The 18,192-nt window shown below is 40.4% G+C and overlaps 1 protein-coding gene across 3 annotated transcripts in view; it reads left to right on the top strand.

Moving 5' to 3' along the window:
- Positions 1-18,192, top strand: part of C6 (complement C6) — a 61,738-nt gene that overhangs the window by 32,456 nt on the left and 11,090 nt on the right. For all 3 annotated transcript variants that reach the window (XM_032415190.1, XM_032415192.1, XM_032415191.1), the window contains 6 exons: positions 6,167-6,333; positions 7,953-8,178; positions 9,086-9,257; positions 9,497-9,608; positions 13,457-13,589; positions 14,540-14,728. In XM_032415190.1, coding sequence (XP_032271081.1) covers positions 6,167-6,333; positions 7,953-8,178; positions 9,086-9,257; positions 9,497-9,608; positions 13,457-13,589; positions 14,540-14,728 — 999 coding nt within the window. The remainder of the gene's footprint in view (positions 1-6,166; positions 6,334-7,952; positions 8,179-9,085; positions 9,258-9,496; positions 9,609-13,456; positions 13,590-14,539; positions 14,729-18,192) is intronic.

The following is an 18,192-nucleotide window of genomic DNA, read 5'->3' as shown; positions in this document are numbered from 1 at the left end:
AGGGGCGCCTGGGTGGCTCAGTCGTTAAGTGTCTGCCTTCGGCTCAGGTCATGATCCCAGGGTCCTGGGATCGAGCCCCGCATCGGGCTCCCTGCTCTGTGGGAAGCCTGCTTCTCCCTCTCCCACTCCCCCTGCTTGTGTTCCCTCTCTCGCTGTCTCTCTCTGTCAAATAAATAAATAAAATCTTTAAAAAAAAAAAGTGTCTAACTAAAGTATGTAAATAAGGCTCCAGCAACCACACCAGAAACCTGAGTGTTGGCTTAATTTCGCCCTCTTTCTAGCCTCCATATCCAATAAGTAATCACTCTACATCCTTGATATTTCTCCCAGTTACCCGCATCTCTTCATTTCCATGGGTATGCACTCTGTTCATTATTCCAACCCGGATTACCGTGGAAGCCTCCTAACTGGTCCCCTTGCCTCTCCTGATGCCTTCTGCCAATCTATCCTACACATTTCCTGTGACGGGAAACTTCTCCAAGGCAAACCTTATCATGCAGTTCTCATGCCTTAAACATGTCATGGTTTCACAAAACCTTAAAGATAAATTCCTGCCTCTCTCTCTCTCCCTCTCTGCCTAGCTAAACTATATAGTCTCCTAAATAAGTCATGCTTTCTCTTGTGCCTTGCCATTGTAAATAACTCCTTCCTCTGTGTAAAGTGCTCTTGTTCCCTGACTTGGCCTGACTGATGGCTACTCATCCTGCTAAAAACGATGGGTTGTGCAGAATCACAGAAACTCCTAAAATATGAAGCTTATATTCTCCTAGGGAGACAAGGAACAGATAAAAATATTTACTATAACAATAAACAGATAATTTTGAATATCAGACCATATAGATGATCTACATGTATATGCCCATGTTAAGCATAAGCAAAATAAGCATTGGTTTGACAACTATGCGTTCATATTATAGCAAAAAAAAAAAAAGAAAAAAGGAAAAAAGAACATGCAAAACAGATGAATAATCTAGTAATATAAAACAAAGAATGGATATAGATTCTTTTTTTTCTTTATTTTATTATGTTATGTTAATCACCATACATTACATCATTAGTTTTTGATGTAGTGTTCCATGATTCATTGTTTGCTTATAACACCCAGTGCTCCATTCAATACATGCCCTGTTTAATACCCATCACCAAGCTAACCCATCCCCCCACTCCCCTCCCCTCTAGAACCCTCAGTTTGTTTCTCAGAGTCCATAGTCTCTCATGGTTCGTCTCCCCCTCCGATTGTCCCCCTTCATTTTTCCCTTCTTACTATCTTCTTCTTCTTCTTTTTTTTTTTTTTTTAACATATAATGTATTATTTGTTTCAGAGGTACAGGTCTGTGATTCAACAGTCTTATGCAATTCACGAGCTCACCATAGCACATACCCTCCCCAATGTCTATCACCCAGCCTATACCAGTTTTTCATGCAATAAATTAAACAACAATGTGAATTCAATAAATTAAGTGCTCAGAGACAAAAAGATTATGAGAATTAATTGAAAAGGCAAATTTCAAAGCAAGGTACAAAGACAAACAAACATTGAAAAATATCACCATTATAGTTCTAAATAAATTAGATACTGCAAGAACAAAGTATAATTGCCTGAAAATAAAACCAAGAAAGTTAATCACATATATGAAGGATTTAAAGTAATTGATAATAAATGCAGAGAAAAATTTAGGTATTAACAGTTATTAAGGAAAATCTAATGGAAATGGAATGACAAATATAACTTAATCTGTGGGAATTTGTGTTCCTGAAATAGAGATCCCAAAAAAAATCAAAGAGGAAAACTGTTAAGAAAAAAAAAACACAACTATGTATGAATATATCCCTAAAATAAAGGAACAAATTTGTTTTGATTATATGCATCAGAAATATTGTTCAAATATATAACTTCAAGACAAAACCTAATTAATTTACTACATACAAAGATTTTAAAAATGAATTCTTCAATTATCTTGACTGAAAGAACAAGTCTCCCACAGAACAACAAAAACGACAAAATCTGTCTGTCCTTAGACTTCTCCATAACTAAATTCAATGCTATAAGACGATAAAGTCCACAAGTTTCTGAGAGAGGAAAAAAAAGTAATTTCCTATATAAAGGTAACAGGAAGACATCTCAAAACATGAGAGAATTCTGAGAATATACATTCTTGAGTACTTACTGAAAAAAAAACCTGCTCAATTATCAATTACAAAATTCATCCAACAAAGAGATGAGAAAATGTCAAATATGGACCCACAGTTTTCAGCTTGTAGGAATAAGGTGAGGACACTGCAAAATCAGATACTATTACAATGGTCTCCACACTGGTTTATCAATTATCCATTGCTACCCAGGTGACACATTGCTAATATTCCTGAATTGTGTGAACTCTCCAACTCAAAATGAAATGTTTCTAAGGAATGTAGTCATTTCTAAACCCAGAGAATGAAGTCCAATCTCCTTGACTTTCCATCCAGATCCTCTCTGTTTTGTGCTCTTTGCCTACCTGAACCTTCAACTTCAACTCAAGCAGATGTCCATGGGCACTGTCTCCAGAACATGGCACCATCCGCCCCTCATTCCAGGTCTTTGCCCATTCTGGGAAGGCATTGTCCCCTACCATATCTTAGCTTTGCCTCAGAGTCCTTTCATAGTCCCTCCCTAAGTGCCTAAGATCGCAGAATTCTTCCATGGACCTAACTCAGGAATCCTGAATTGCTGTACCACTCTGTAACACTAAGCCAAACTGTTTTGTTGGTCTTTTTGTGCACATTTCTTTCCCTTCCCTACCCACCCTTCTTATCTTCCTTCCTTCCTTCTTTCTTTCCTTCCTTTCTTATTTCTCTATAGTTTTGCTAATATTAGTTATCTACCTATTTTGTCTCCTTATTGAGAGTCTAAGTCCTTCAAATACAAAAGGCGTATTTTACATTTCTCTCAGTCTTCAACCTGGCATATAGCAGATCCTCAACAAATGTTTATTAATCATGATGAAAATTTGCCTAAAATCAAAGCACATTTAAGAGTAAAACACACACGAAAACATAATTTGTTTATGTCTAATCCTGAGCTCATTTGATTAAATCACTGGACTCCAAACTTTTTAAATCTATAATGATATCATTAAAATTTTTTTACTATATATCCCTAATATACTTACTAAAAAAATACTAACAAACTTTATAAATGTAGTATTCTAAAAATATATTATGCACAAAAATATATACAAATGTGGAAAAGAGAAAATTTTGAAAGATAGCCTATATGAAATAAACAGAATTTTTCATTGTCTTGCTCATATTATAATGAAAAATTAATATTTCATTAAAAACTCCTTGAAATTTTTGATATGTTTTGGGCTGCTTTGGTGTCAGTCTCACGTTGTGGCTTACAAGAAGCTTGTGTAAGAAGTAGAAACATCTGTTCTTCCTTCTACTAGTTGGTTTTGCTTATGTTTGCACTATTGGTATCATCTTCAATATGCATTTTCTTCCTGGAATCTTTTTAAACCACTTGTTCACTTGCAAGAGTTAGTTCTGTTCCACTTGATTATTTGTTTTTTGGGTGTTGAGTTTGAGAAGTTCTTTATAGATCTTGGGTACCAGCCCTTTATCTGTAGTGTCATTTGCAAATAACTTCTCCCATTCTGTGGGTTGCCTCTTTGTTTTGTTCACTGTTTCCTTTGCTGTGCAGAAGCTTTTTATCTTGATGAAGTCCCAGAAGTTCACTTTTGCTTTTGTTTCACTAGCTTTTGGAGATGTATCTTGAAAGAAGTTGCTGTGGGCGATGTCAGAGGTTACTGCCTATGTTCTCCTCTAGGATTTTGATGGATTCCTGTCTCACATTGAGGTCTTTCATCCACTTTGAGTTTATCTTTGTGAATGGTGTTAGAGAATGGTCGAGTTTCATTCTTCTGCATGTGGCTGTCCAATTTTCCCAGCACCATTTATTGAAGACACTGTCTTTTTTCCATTGCATGTTTTCTCCTGCTTTGTCAAAGATTATTTGACCATAGAGTTGAGGGTCCATATCTGGGTTCTCTATTCTGTTCCATTGGTCTGTATGTCTGTTTTTGTGCCAGTACCATGCTGTCTTGGCGATCACAGCTTTGTAATATAGCTTGAAATCGGGCAACGTGATGCCCCCAGCTTTGTTTTTCTTTTTCAACATTTCCTTGGCGATTTGGGGTCTTTTCTGATTCCATACAAATTTTAGGATTGTTTGTTCCAGCACTTTAAAAAATGTCATTGGAATTTTGATCGGGATGGCATTGAAGGTATAGATTGCTCTGGGTAGCATAGAGATTTTAACAATGTTTATTCTTCTGATCCATGAGCATGGAATATTTTTCCATCTTTTTGTGTCTTCTTCAATTTCTTTCATGAGTGTTTTGTAGTTCCTAGAGTATAGATCCTTTACCTCTTTGGTTAGGTTTATTCCGAGGTATCTTATGGTTTTTGGTGCTATTGTAAATGGAATCGTTTCTCTAATTTCTCTTTCTACAGTTGCATTATTAGTGTATAAGAAAGCAACTGATTTCTGTGCATTGATTTTGTATCCTGCCACATTACTGAATTGCTGTATGAGGAGATTATGCTAAGTGAAATAAGTCAAGCAGAGAAAGTCAATTATCATATGGTTTCACTTATTTGTGGAACATAAGGAATAGCATGGAGGACATTAGGAGAAGGAAGGGAAAAGGGGGGCGGGAATTGGAGGGAGAGATGAACCATGAGAGACTATGGACTCTGAGAAACAAACAGGGTTTTAGAGGGGAGGGGGGAGGGGGGATTGGTTAGCCCGGTGATGGGTATTAAGGAGGGCACGTACTGCATGGAGCACTGGGTGTTATACGAAAACAATGGAGTCGTGGATCACCACATCAAAAACCAATGATGTATTGTATGGTGACTAACATAACATAATAAAATTAAAAAAAAAAAAAAGAGTTAGTTCTATTCCAGCGGTAAACGGACTTACTGCTCACTCCTTCTTCAGGATCCCATGCTTATCATATTAACTCGTACTGGTGTCAGCCCATTCATGAAATACATGGTATCAAGCCAAATGTGAACTAGCGTGTCAGAGCTACTGACCATTGGTACATGATATATTGGCAAACACTAATTTCTCTCCTTTTTTATATGAAAAATAAATACAAAAACCTCTAAAATGTTTTCTTATACCCCTCTGTGTTATCTTATGCAACCTCACTTTGAACGGGATTATACTACTTTCTTCACAGAGAGAGTATTTCACCCATTGTGCTGATCGTTCTAGGCTCTTACTATAGAATTTCTAAACAGTGGAGGCATGGCTAATCCGTACTGCAGAATAAACACCAAATTAATGCCATTAACTCTCACCCATATCACTAGCCTCCTCTTCATTTGCTTTTATTTCTCACTATGTTCCTATTACTCAGCTTCTACCCTTACTAGTTAAAGACATCATTAGTTCATAGGAATTTTTTTTTTTGAAATTTTGTATAAAAGATCTGTGCTGTGTATGTTAAATGTCATTGCTTCTAAAGAAACATTGTGCCAACTCTTAACCTGAGGTTTAACTTTTTCTTTCTCTTTGGTTAGTTGTGCTTTTGCACCTGTCTTTAAGCTTAAAAGCATTCTATCAACTTTCTGCTCTAAATGGAAATCTCCAGCCTGGCAGTCAACTGATTGGATATCAGAAACCAGGTGATCTGTGTTATTCTGAAGGCCCAAGACATATGCTGATATACATCAAAAGTGGGAGCTTTGGCATCCAAGAGCAGGGAGCTGAGTAGCCTGAACTTGGGCTGCATTTACACCCCAGGCTGCTCCCCCCGCCACATCCCCAGTTAACTGTGCATGTGTTCCAGGCTAAATTACCTCTAGCTTCAGTGCCCGTGTTTATAATAATACCTACTTCTCAAGATTGTTGTGAGAATAACTTAAGGCAATCAGTGCAAAGTGCTAGCATATACAAGTTGCTTAAAAAAAGGTAACTGCTAACACTGTTATCATTTCTATTACTAAACTCCCTGTAGGGATGAGGAGGAGTGTTCTCTTGCTTTTCACTAACTTATTTAATGGAGCTACATGACTACCATCTACTTCTCCTCCTGTGTGAATAGGCTTTTCTTTAAAGTTTGAATGTGCAGTAAAGCTAAAGGAGTCATTTTCTTGAAATACCTTGCAGGTTCGGTTTTGCAGGGAGCAGAGAAATCCATATCCCTGACTCGAGGCGGGAGGAGTAAGTACGCCGCCGCTTTGGTGTGGGAGAAGGGGAACTCTGGTCCTGCGGAGAAGGAATTTTCTGAGTGGTTAGAATCAGTGAAGGAGAATCCTGCTGTGATTGACTTTGAGGTAAGAGTCAGAAATATTATGGGTAAGAGAGCTAAAGTGGTTCTCTAGCAGCCCAAATTGCGCACCATGCAATTCCTTTTCCGTTTTCCTCGCAGATGATAAAGGAAAAGTCTTTCTTTAGTGTGCATGCACAATGTACCTTTTTAAAAATGTTAAATTACACATCGATTGCATTTGCTATTCAAATGAGCATCCTCTGGTACAGTATTTAGAAATCTTAGCATACATAAAATACCAGGAAGGAGAATTTTTTTTTTTTAAGATTTTATTTATTTATTAGAGAGAGAGAGAGAGCACAAGCAGGGGGAGTGGCAGGCAGAGGGAGAGGGAGAAGTAGGCTCTCCACCTAGCGGGGAGCCCAGTGCGGGACTCGATCCCAGAACCCTGGCATCCTCACCTGAGCCAAAGACAGATGCTTAACCGACTGAGCCACACAGGCACCCTCAGGAAGGGTAATTTAGTAAATACAATTCTTCAAACTTGCCTTAAGTAGTGCTCTTCAGCTCCCCATCTATACAATAAATCTGATTTGTGTACTTTTCTTACAACTTTTTATTTCATGAGCACGCCTAAATCTTCATTTATAGCTCTGTGGGATAAATGGGATCTTAGACCCATTTGGCTCTCTGTTTCTATCACCACTGATTAAAATTACCTGTCCTGTATTTGTTGTGATTACATAAAAAGGTGATTTTTATTATTTATGGAATACTTTGCCCACATATCTGTCATATGCCATTTAGAATCAGTTTCGACTAAAACATAAGCACATTTTTAAAGCCTTCAAAGAAGCTATTCTGCTCATTTCATTTAAATGAAGATAAAGGAGTTCAATCATTATGACGTAGAATAATTTACATGCAACATGAAGATACATTGAGCTCTACAGGCTATGATGGGAAAATGAGATCTGGCCACCCATCTGGACACCTGTGACTCATACACTGCACTACATAGTCATTCCTTTGAGGTTTTAAAATGTTAATAAAATGAGCTCTGATTTTGCGTTAGCTCCATTATGTGTTACCGTAATTCTTCCATTCATCCTACGGGCAAGTTCATCTCTCCCGCTCCGTATTTTCTCATCTGGTCTCACCAAAAGCCAATCCTGTCCCTGGAAAAAAAGAACACAGAAAGCCTCTCTTCGCCCTCTCTGGATTTTTCTGCTTGAATCAAACCTAATGAGGTTTTGGCAGAGCGTGCATGAGCCGCCTGATTCCTGGTCACCCCTCTCAGTGACTTGAGGCATGCATTTGATGCTTACTGAATAACGTGATGTAAGTCCAAGTTAGCAACACCTCCCGTGAGGCTTCCTTCCTACCAGAATTCCAGGGAAGGTAAGCTCCAGAGACGTCACATGAGGGACAAGAGAAGCCAGCTAATCCTGCAGATAGCTGCTCTGCCCTCTCTAGAAGGGAAAGAAAAGAAACTCCCTGCCCTCGTGCAGAGGGTTTTTCTCCGCTGGCTCAATAGGCAGATATGCTATATTGTACAATAATCCCTTTGAAGTGTGGGATTTTCCAGACCTTTCCTCTCCGTCCACGAGATTTGAGCAGTGATGGCAACAAATGCCCAAGGGATGTGGTGGCCCACACCTCCTCTCTACCACCTGCTCTTAGCTTGCTCCCATCACGGACTTGGTGAGAAACATCCCCTGTGCGGTGACAAGACGGAGCAACCTCAGGAAAGCTTTTCGAGAATACGCGGCCAGGTTTGACCCTTGCCGGTGCGCTCCGTGCCCTAATAATGGCCGCGCCACGCTCTCGGGGACCGAGTGTCTGTGTGTTTGCCAGAGCGGCACCTACGGAGACAACTGTGAGAGACGCTCGCCGGGCTATAAATCCAGTGAGTATCCGTGGCTTCCTGGGGGGAGGCCCCTTTTCCCCTCCAGAAGGTGTTCTAGGTTGGTCGAGGAAAACAAAAGTTGTATTTTCCACCTTATGCAAACTCACAAGGAAAAGAAGCCTGTGAAAACTTAGACTCTAAAGTCAAACAGCCCTGGTGAGAGTGAGGCTCCGCTGTAACCCAGCAGCTGTGTAACCTGGGAAAGTCACCCAACCCCTCTGTGCCTCAATCCTTTCATCCATCAGATGGGGACAATGCCAGTATGTACCTGAAGTTTTTATATATAGATATAGGTATATAGAGAGAGAGAGAATAGGCAACACAATGCCTGTAACATAAAATAAATAAAATAATAAACCATACTATAAAATAAAGTATGTGATACTCTTGTTATAAGTCTCTTCTGTAGTATAATGTAGAATGACGATCGCTTTGTAATCGGAGATAAGTTAAGCCCCCACCAAAGTTTTCATACGGGGTTAAGTAATCTTCATGGCTACCTGTAATCCTGCTCAGAAAGGGGATGTGTCCTGGGGGTAAGAATGTATTCTATTACATTTAAGAAAGTAATTTGATATATGTATTCAGAAGAAGTTCGTCTTTATACATATGTGCATGCATATTTATATATGTGTGTGTGATACGTTGCTGATAGTTGAAAATGATTCATAATTGTTGCCATTTTATTCAGGCTGTGGGAACAGGAAAGGGAAATCAGGCAAGGTGTCAGGCCCTTGGCACAGGTAATTTCTTTTAATCCTCACAATAGCCCTGTGATATTCCTCAAAGAATCACAAAGCTAAAAAGCAAGGAGACCAAGTCGGCCTGGCTTCACCCCCCCCCCCCACACACACACACACTCTCTCAGCTGCACCGGGATGGGCGGGGGATGCTTCCTGTGTTCCAGATGCGGTGGATGGGAGCTGGAGCTGCTGGTCTTCCTGGAGCACGTGTGATGTTACTTATAGGAGATCCAGAACCCGAGAATGCAACAACCCTGCCCCCCAGCACGGAGGGAAACCCTGTGAGGGCGAGAAGCGGCAAGAGGAGCACTGCACGTTTTCAATCATGGAGAACGAGTAGGGATGCGTGATGGGGAATGTTTATTTTCTTACTGCTGAGTAAAGAATCAGAATTTTACCTATTCCAACACAGTGTATTGGTGGGGTATTGGTGGATCTGGTGCTACCCATTCCTCTCTAATGTTTTCTCACTTGTATATATATGCATACACATACACATGTAAATGGTTTGTATATACACACACACACACACACATTTGTTACATTACACACACATATTTACTTTTCCCTTTTAGTGGACAGCCATGTGTCAGTGATGATGAAGAAGTGAGAGAAATAGACCTCCCTGAGACAGAATCAGATTCCGGGTGTCCTCGGCCAGTTCCTCCGGAAAATGGATTTATCCGGGTAGGCATCCTGACCTTCACTTCAAGTTTGGAATCCAAAAGATAGAATTTAAAAAGTATGCATTTTCTTTTATTTAAGGTTATTGTTTTCCCAGTTTAATCATCTTCCGTTGACTTAAAAATTAATACTTAAAAACACTCTACCATGCCTCTGTCTTGAATTCCCTGGAGAGGTCTTCACACCTGGTTGTTAGACCGAAGACAGCAGGTTGCCTGCATTTCTTGGCTCTACCGGTTCCTAAGCTAAGGGTCCACTTATGTGAGTGGAAAGTGGAGCTTGGCCACAATATAGTTTCGGATGACTTGTGAGAATCTGAAGATCTGACGGTTTATTTCTGAGTCTGAGCATGTTTTCAGAGAGGCAACCTAGTCACAGGAGGAGTGGAGTCTGTAATGCCTCAGGTTAGAAACCTGTAGAATTCTTAAGCAGTCAGTGTGGTTTTAATACGTTTTAATTTTATCTTTTTTCATTGAGCCACAATGTTTCTATGATTTACAATAACTAAATATGTTTGTCAGACAGGTCAGTGGTTTTAGATATAAATTAGAGACATATAATATTTAAAATTGATCACAGAAGGCAGGCTTCTAATCAATTTTACCTTTTAAAAAAATTTTTTTTAGCCTTCTTTAACTCAGTGAAGCCTTTAAATTAATCTTTTTCAACTGTATCATATTTATGATCAAAGATCAATAACCCTCAATTCTCCAATGCCAGCAAATTAATATCTATGGAGCATAGTCCGGGCTAATGTCCCTTCCGTATTCGTCTTCTGCCTAAAGATTTTAAGGGGAGGAAATATTTTGGAGTGAGGTAATGTCATTTAGTCCTTAGAACAGAGATTCCCAAACTCTACAGTGCACTGGAGGGCTTGTTAAAACACGGATTGCTGGGTCTCGTGCCGGGAGTTTCTGATCCAACAAGTCCTGGGCAGGGTCCGGAAACTGCCCTATCTAACGCGTTCCCAGGTCATACTGTTGCTGCTCGGTCCAGAGCCTCACTGTGGGAAAGAGTCCTTTAGAACAGGGGTCAGCAAACTATGGCCCACGGGCCAAATCTGACCTGCCATCTGTTTTCCTTTCTTTCCTTCTTTTTTTAACAAAGTCTCATTGGAATACAATCACACTCATTTCCTTACGTATTATCTATGGTGGCAACAGTGGCGGAGGTGAGGGGTCGCAGCTCTGGGCTACGGAGGCCCCTTATAGAGGAGCCGTGCTAGTCCCTGGCCTAGAGCATAATCCTCAAAATCACATTTGGTCAGGTCCAAGTAATTTTTTAACCTGTTTTTGCCGGCAGTTTCACAAAAACTGTTAAAATGATCAACATTCTAATTTTAAAAGCACACAAAGGGTTTAAGCAGTGATTCATTATTCGAATGACTCTTTTTTTTTTAATTTTTTTATTGTTATGTTAATCCCCATACATTACATCATTAGTTTTAGATATAGTGTTCCATGATTCATTGTTTGTGCATAACACCCAGTGCTCCATGCAGAACGTGCCCTCCTCAATACCCATCACCAGGCTAACTCATCCTCCCACCCCCCTCCCCTCTAGAACCCTCAGTTTGTTTTTCAGAGTCCATCGTCTCTCATGGTTCTTCTCCCCCTCCGATTTCCCCCCCTTCATTCTTACCCTCCTGCTACATTCTTCTTCTTCTTTTTTTCTTTCTTAACATATATTGCATTATTTTTTTCAGAGGTACAGATCTGAGATTCAATAGTCTTGCACAATTCACAGCGCTTACCAGAGCACATACCCTCCCCAGTGTCCATCACCCAGTCACCCCATCCCTCCCACCCCACCCCCCACTCCAGCAACCCTGTTTGTTTCCTGAGATTAAGAATTCCTCATATCAGTGAGGTCGAATGACTCTTTTTTATAAAATTGGATGATATGTTTCCCTTCCTATGAATAAGTTTACTTTTTGTTCTCTTTTGCTTCTTTATTAAAGACCTAATCTCTACTGACAGTAGTTTTTACTCACAAGTAATACAACTTGGATTTTTCCTAATGAGCACCTTCTGGGATTGCAAGTAGCAAAATACCCCTTGTTCCCAGACCGAGGCAGCTACGCCTCATTCTAGGCTAGAGCAACCATGTCATTGCCCAGGAAGGTACTTGTCCACCCCTGTCGGCAAGCAACAGTGACTTTAGGTAAAGTTTCCTTGCTCGGTCAGTCTAGCAGATGTGTTGGTGGAAGTGTGATGGTTGCAACGTGCACTTACAGGTTACAGCCTCATAAGATAAATAGAAGCAGAAGCTTAGGAACATCATTTATTTGGGGAGGAATGCAAGAAGAAATGTGCAGCCTTTGAATAAAACATCCAAATCGTTAATGCTACTCATTAGTCCATTTCCCTTAGAAACAAAGCCACAGCCGTAATAACCAATCGTAGAATAATCTTTCTGTAGTCAGGAAATTAATCATCTTCCAGGAGACAAGCTGAACTGTGTGGCCAAGTAATAATAAAAGTTGACAATCGAGTTTTGGTTTTTTTTTTTTTCTACCTCCCTCAAAATTTGTGATTTCGGTTCACAGAGAATAACTTCCTAGTCAATTCTATGCAATTTTCTTCCACTCAGTAAGGAAGAAGACTTATATTACTGCCCCCTAAGAAGGATAGTGTTTTGCATTCTTTCAACAGAGTTATTAAGCCTTTGTAAAGATGTGTGAGGCAGAAATCTGCTAGTGGTGGTGCCACTCATGGGTCGGGAATGAAACTGCGGGGTAGCACACATTATAAAAATAGGGCTTTGTACAAGTTTCCCCCAGAACTGAGAGAATGGTGCATCTCAGGAAGCTGGGAAAGTGAAGGTTCTCACAGAGGAAATTCTATTTGAGTTGAGTACTGAGAGAAGGGAAGACAGAAGGTGTGGAGCATAGAGGGAACAACCCGATAAAGACATGGTGGCATGAGGGAGAATATTACGTTTGAAGAATGGCAGATGGTTTTGTTCTGTGAGGGGTAGGTTTTACGGGAGCAAATGGTGAGAGGTGAGGATGGTAAAATGGGTTAAATCTAATACTCCACACTAAGAAGTGTGAAACCCATTTTATCTTGAAGATTTTAGTGAACTCCTACATGACAGTAGTTGTACTTTAATTACACATAACTGGGAAAATATATAATGACCCCTGGGTTACTAGGAATTGAGTAACATTTTTTTAAAATTTTATTATATTATGTTAATTACCATACATTACATCATTAGTTTTTGATGTAGTGTTCCATGATTCATTGTTTGCGTATAACATCCATTCAATACCTGCCCTCTTTAGTACCTATCACCAGGCTAACCCATCCTCCCACCCCTCTCCCCTCTAGAACCCTCAGTTTGTTTCTCAGAGTCCATAGTTTGAGTAACACTTTTAAATGATTTGTAGTTAATTAGCCACCACAGCAAATCCCTGTATTTTCTGCATATATAGAATACATTATTTCATCAGTTTATAGCCACTATAGGGTAAGTATATAGGTTTTTAATTTTTGCGGTAATAGGCCATGCCATATCCAGTGGGGAGGAAGTTTCTAAGCGAAAACAAAAACAAACAAATAAAAAATCTTAATCAATTTAGAGCAGCAATATGGAAGGTGGATTAGAAGAGGGCCCGGTTAGAAAGTTGTGCTTGTAAGAGATCATAAATGCCATGAAAAAAGGCAGTGATGATGGCAAAGGAAAGGAGAGAACTTTGAGTGATGTTTAGAAGTAGAAATTGAGAGGAGCCCTGTGACTGAGTAGATCCAGGAGTGAAGGAATGGGAAGAATCCAGGACTACCCCGAGGTGTTTAGAGATATCGTTTGTGGCATCGATAATTTGTTGGTTTCTGTTTTAATTCTAGAATGAGAAGAAACTGTACTCAGTTGGGGAAGAAGTTGAAATCTCATGCTTTACTGGATTCACAACTATTGGATACCAGTACTTCAGATGTTTACCAGACAGGACCTGGAGGCGAGGAGATGTGGAATGCCAACGTGAGACGCGGGCAGACTTTTTGCATGACTGCTCTAAAGAATGAATGTGCCCCATATAACTAGAGCAAAATCCCACTCTCAGATCACTACTTTGTATGATTTTTTCGTAACTCTGGTGAAAAGGTCTAGCGAAGCAGAAAATAGGATTCATCTGGTAAAATTCAATTTCAAAATGTCTTCCTATTTCAGTTCTCATGCCCCTGTATCTTAGCTTCATAGACGCAGGACTACAAAGCATGTGCTTACAAAGAAATCCCAAAAGTCAGCTAACTACATCAAACCTCAGACCTCTGCCTTGCCTGATGTCCAAATTCATGCAAATTGATGAGTCCCAGGAAAATGATACTTACACTCTTTATGTATCAGAAATGGGATTTTATGTGAAATGCAGTTTTCTCCTTAGAGCGTGTTCACATCCTTTACTGAGGAAGAGAGGAGAAGTTTGTAGGCTCCACACAGATCCATTTGTAGGCTACAGTAAAGTCAAAATAAGATTCCCAGAAGGCTCAAGTAGGGACCCCAAAGAGTTATTAGGGAGCCCCATGAAGCAGAGTTGAGACCAGTGTCAATTAGGACGTCTGCCTCTGGTCATCCACATTGTGGTGGCTTGCTCTTGGGAACACACGCTGGGGAGAAGAGGGGAAAAAATATGTCTTGAAAGGAAAAAGTCCCAATAATGTAATGAAAGTGGGAAGTTTCTGGAGTGACTTCCTTAGCAAGGGAACCTCAGATAATGGAACTAAAGGGAGTGTCACAGTGGAAGAGTCTCTCAGGGGAAGCCTGGGATACTCTACCCCCCCACCCCCAGTTTTCTGATCAAAACATGGCATTAAAGCTTCACCCATGCAGTAAGTTGCATTAAAATCACCTCTTGGGCTGCCTAAAGTCTGCTTATATATGTTGAGTATTCTGCTCCACTAAGCAAATCCAAAATGTTTCTCTGCCTCCAGAGACCCAGTGCCTCAAGCCAGTTGTGCAGGAAGTTCTAACGATCTCACCATTTCAGAGATTATATGGAATTGGTGAATCCATTGAGCTAACCTGCCCCAAAGGCTTTGCTGTTGCTGGGCCATCAAGGTACACATGCAGTGAGGACTCCTGGACACCGCCCATTTCAAACTCACTCACCTGTGAAGAAGGTGAGTAGCAGCTCAGGATTCTGGGGTCTGCTAAGATGGTGCCCCCCAAGATTGGTGGCATAGCATCCACAGTGGAGCTATTTCCTGAGTGTGTTTTGGGAGGAGAAAGCAGAAGATTCCACTACGGGCTGGGTTTTATATTTCAACCTGTGTCATGATGAGGTCAGACAGCAAATACGAAGTTATTGGTCAGGTAGATATCTTCAAACTTTAGAGAGTGAGGTCAATTTTCTTTTCTAATAGATGCTTCAATATTTGAATTTAACATCTAACAAAATGAGAATTTTTTTAAAAGATCTTATTTATTTATTTGTTAGAGAAGGAGAGAGAGTGAGCACAAGCAAGGGGAGCGGCAGGCAGAGAGAGAGGGAGAAGTAGACTTCCACTGAGCAGGGAGCCCCACGTAGGGCTTCATCCCAGGACCCTGGGATCATGACCTGAGCCAAAGGCAGGTGCTTAACCGACTGAGTCACCCAGGCGCCCTAATAAAATCAGAATTAATGGTAAACTGAAAATGTGGTTAAAGTGGAGAGCCATAAAAAGAGTAATGCATACTAGTTTTTAATTACCTAAGCATTTTGTTTGAACTTAAAATATAGAAATGCACGATTATTCACTCATTTTCCAATGTAGGACCAAGCTCTTATATTCTAAAGAGTCTTCTGTTTGAGTTCCAAGACTTCTTCCTCAAATAAAACAAATGCATAATGCATCATCTATGTTATCCCATATCAGTTCCTCTAAAACAATATTTTTTTAACTCCAGGTGGAGCACTTCTTTTAAAAATCACCTCTGCTTAGGTCCCATCCCGCAATTCTGATATCATTGAGCTGGGGAGGGCCTGGTATTTGGTGTTTGTTTAAAATCTCTTCTAGCTAACCAGAATGCATGCAGAGTTGAGAACCATTGTTTTGAAGAGAGGTAAAAACTTAAAGGCACTTTTGAAACAAGTTGACTAGAGAAGGCTTTTAAATTTATATATATATTATATATATAATATATATATTTCATAATCTTTTACAGTAGTCTTATCCCCAGTTAAAGCAAAATTTTTGCAAATCACTTTTAATTGTTCAAAATTCTCAACTTTCTATGAAAACAACTCCTTCTTTCCTCCTTTATTTTATCACTTGCTGTAGTTAATCAATTTACACAGTTACAGTAACAACCGGTATATATAGATTAGGAGACACACGCACTGATAAACCTGTAGCTCTGCTGGTGAGGGCAGAAACGTGAGGCTGTAAAAGAGAGTGTTTCCAAAAGAGACTGCAAGAGCCTCTTGGTCTCTTCTTGGTCTCTTGGTCTCATCGCAAGAAAGAATTCAAGGACAGACCAGACAGAGCAGATGAGCGGTGTGGGCAAGTTTATTAAAGCGAAAGTCCACTCTCAGAGGAAGAACGGGCAGACTCCAGCGAGCAACTGCCCTGGATTTCTTCTGTTTACAAGCTTGTATTGTATTTTGAGTAATTGGAGGAGGAATATTCATTGCGGTAGGTGGGATCTTTCTGGGTGGCAGCCTGCTTTTTCCAGGAATCCAGGTACCACCCCTTTCCTTTCCTTATTTGGATTGATCAGAACTGTCACGGTGATTTTAGGGGCCAAGATCTTTCAAAACTACAATGTAAATGGTATAATGAGAGAAAAGTCATCTGAAGATACCGCATAGCCTCAGCTTGCTGTTGCCCTAGGATTTCCTCACCGCAACAACAACACCTCACTCCCCTTTGATGCCTAACAGGTGCCTTTCTGCTCCATCCCTGTCCTGCTCATTACTGTCTAACTACCTACTCTAACCAGAGGAGCCCACAAACCTGGAAGGTCAACATCAGGCAACTGCCATAGAGAGGCTGGAGAAAACAGTCTGGCGAGTCAGTAACTTGGAAGACAGTTAAGGGCTTCCACTAATTCATATCTTCCAACTTTTTCAGCATGCTTTTTCAAGGCAGGTCTTATTTTTATTGAGGGAATCCTGGGAGATGTGTCTGAGATCAGATATGATTAGGCCCATTTTGCTTCTGCAAAAGCAGAAGGTATAGAGAGGCTAAGTTAAACCCAAGGTCGGGCAGTTTGGGTCAACGAGAACACTGAGCAACAGCTGTACTCCTTCCCCAAGTTCACTGCCATCTGGCCTTCCATACCCTCTTCTAGGCTATCATAATGCATGAAGAAAAGGGGAAAATTTAACCTATTAAAATAACCTTAAAACTTTTGATAAAGAGGTATCATGGAAGTTTGTGAGAACTTCAAGTTGATATTGTGGCTGGATTTCACTTGACTCCTGATCGGGGCGGGGGGGGGAACCACAGGCTTCAGACAGTTAAAATCCTCTGGGCATCTTAGGTAGTATCTTCTCTATACAAATAACAGCACTGTCCACACACACACACACACACACCCATGATTTTGTTTGGAGAAGAAGTTGAAATTATAATCCAATCTGAGAGAGAATGAGATGTTCTATATCCAGATAGAGTAAATAAACATCCTATCTCATATATTTTCTCTCCAACAACATTGGCAAAAAGATCAATGAGGGGAGTCAGAAAAAGAGAGAAAATCATCAATAAAACTGAACACTCTTTCCTCTCAGTGTGTGGGAGCTGTGAGACAGACAAAGAGGCTTTCAGGCCATCCTTAGTTAGGAAAAGATTTTTAATTATTTCAACATGAAAAAGGTCTAGCTTCCTGAGGAGATGAGATGGTGCATGCCTCCACAGTTACTTTTTCCTCCTCCGAGAAATGGACACCTCCCGAAGATCCCCTCGACCCCAGCACTCCAAAGATCACAATGTTCTCATTTCCATGTCCTTCACTAACTGTGCCGGGTGGTATGGGCAGCTGACAGCCAGTTCTGACTTCCACCTGACACACTGAGGGGGCAGACTCCTTGCATGTGATCATTGACAACTTCCGATCAGTAGTGCCAAGTGTTTGAAAGTTGGTTCTCTTTGGAAACAATGTACAGCTTGGGGTCCTTCCCTGACCTAAGTGTGGATTTATTTCCGAAGCGCAAAGAGGTATAGCTCTACAACAAAGAAAAATAATCCCATGTCAATGGAAAAGCTTAGTATCTGAGGCCTTCCCAGCAGCTGTAGGTCTCCATGTTCAGGAAAGTTATGGGCCAGATTTCACCAGAAGGAATAAGGTTCCTGACAGAGAATGAGAGTAGGAAATGCTATGGAATTCATTGCTATGAAGAAAACCTGCCAATTTTTAAAATCGTTATTTTTGCCTCTAACATAAACCTCCTTCCCTCATCAAACCTTCTGCCTGGTAGGCTAAAAGGAGCAACCGTGAGCTTGGCCTCCTGTTCAGCCATTTAACGTGGCAGAATATCTAGCTATAGCTGCCTACTGCCATCCTTCGATGATTACTTGCTTCCGGAAGCCCATTGTGATTCTATGGATTAGTCAGATTCAGTCCTGGGAAGTTTGTTTCATGCAATAGGCTCAGGAAGTCA

The sequence above is a fragment of the Phoca vitulina genome, unplaced genomic scaffold, assembly GCF_004348235.1.
Source record: "Phoca vitulina isolate PV1807 unplaced genomic scaffold, GSC_HSeal_1.0 scaffold17, whole genome shotgun sequence".
Taxonomy (NCBI): Eukaryota; Metazoa; Chordata; class Mammalia; order Carnivora; family Phocidae; genus Phoca; species Phoca vitulina.
The sequence above is the reverse complement of the archived record's forward strand: the minus strand, read 5'-3'. Positions and strand labels throughout refer to the sequence as shown.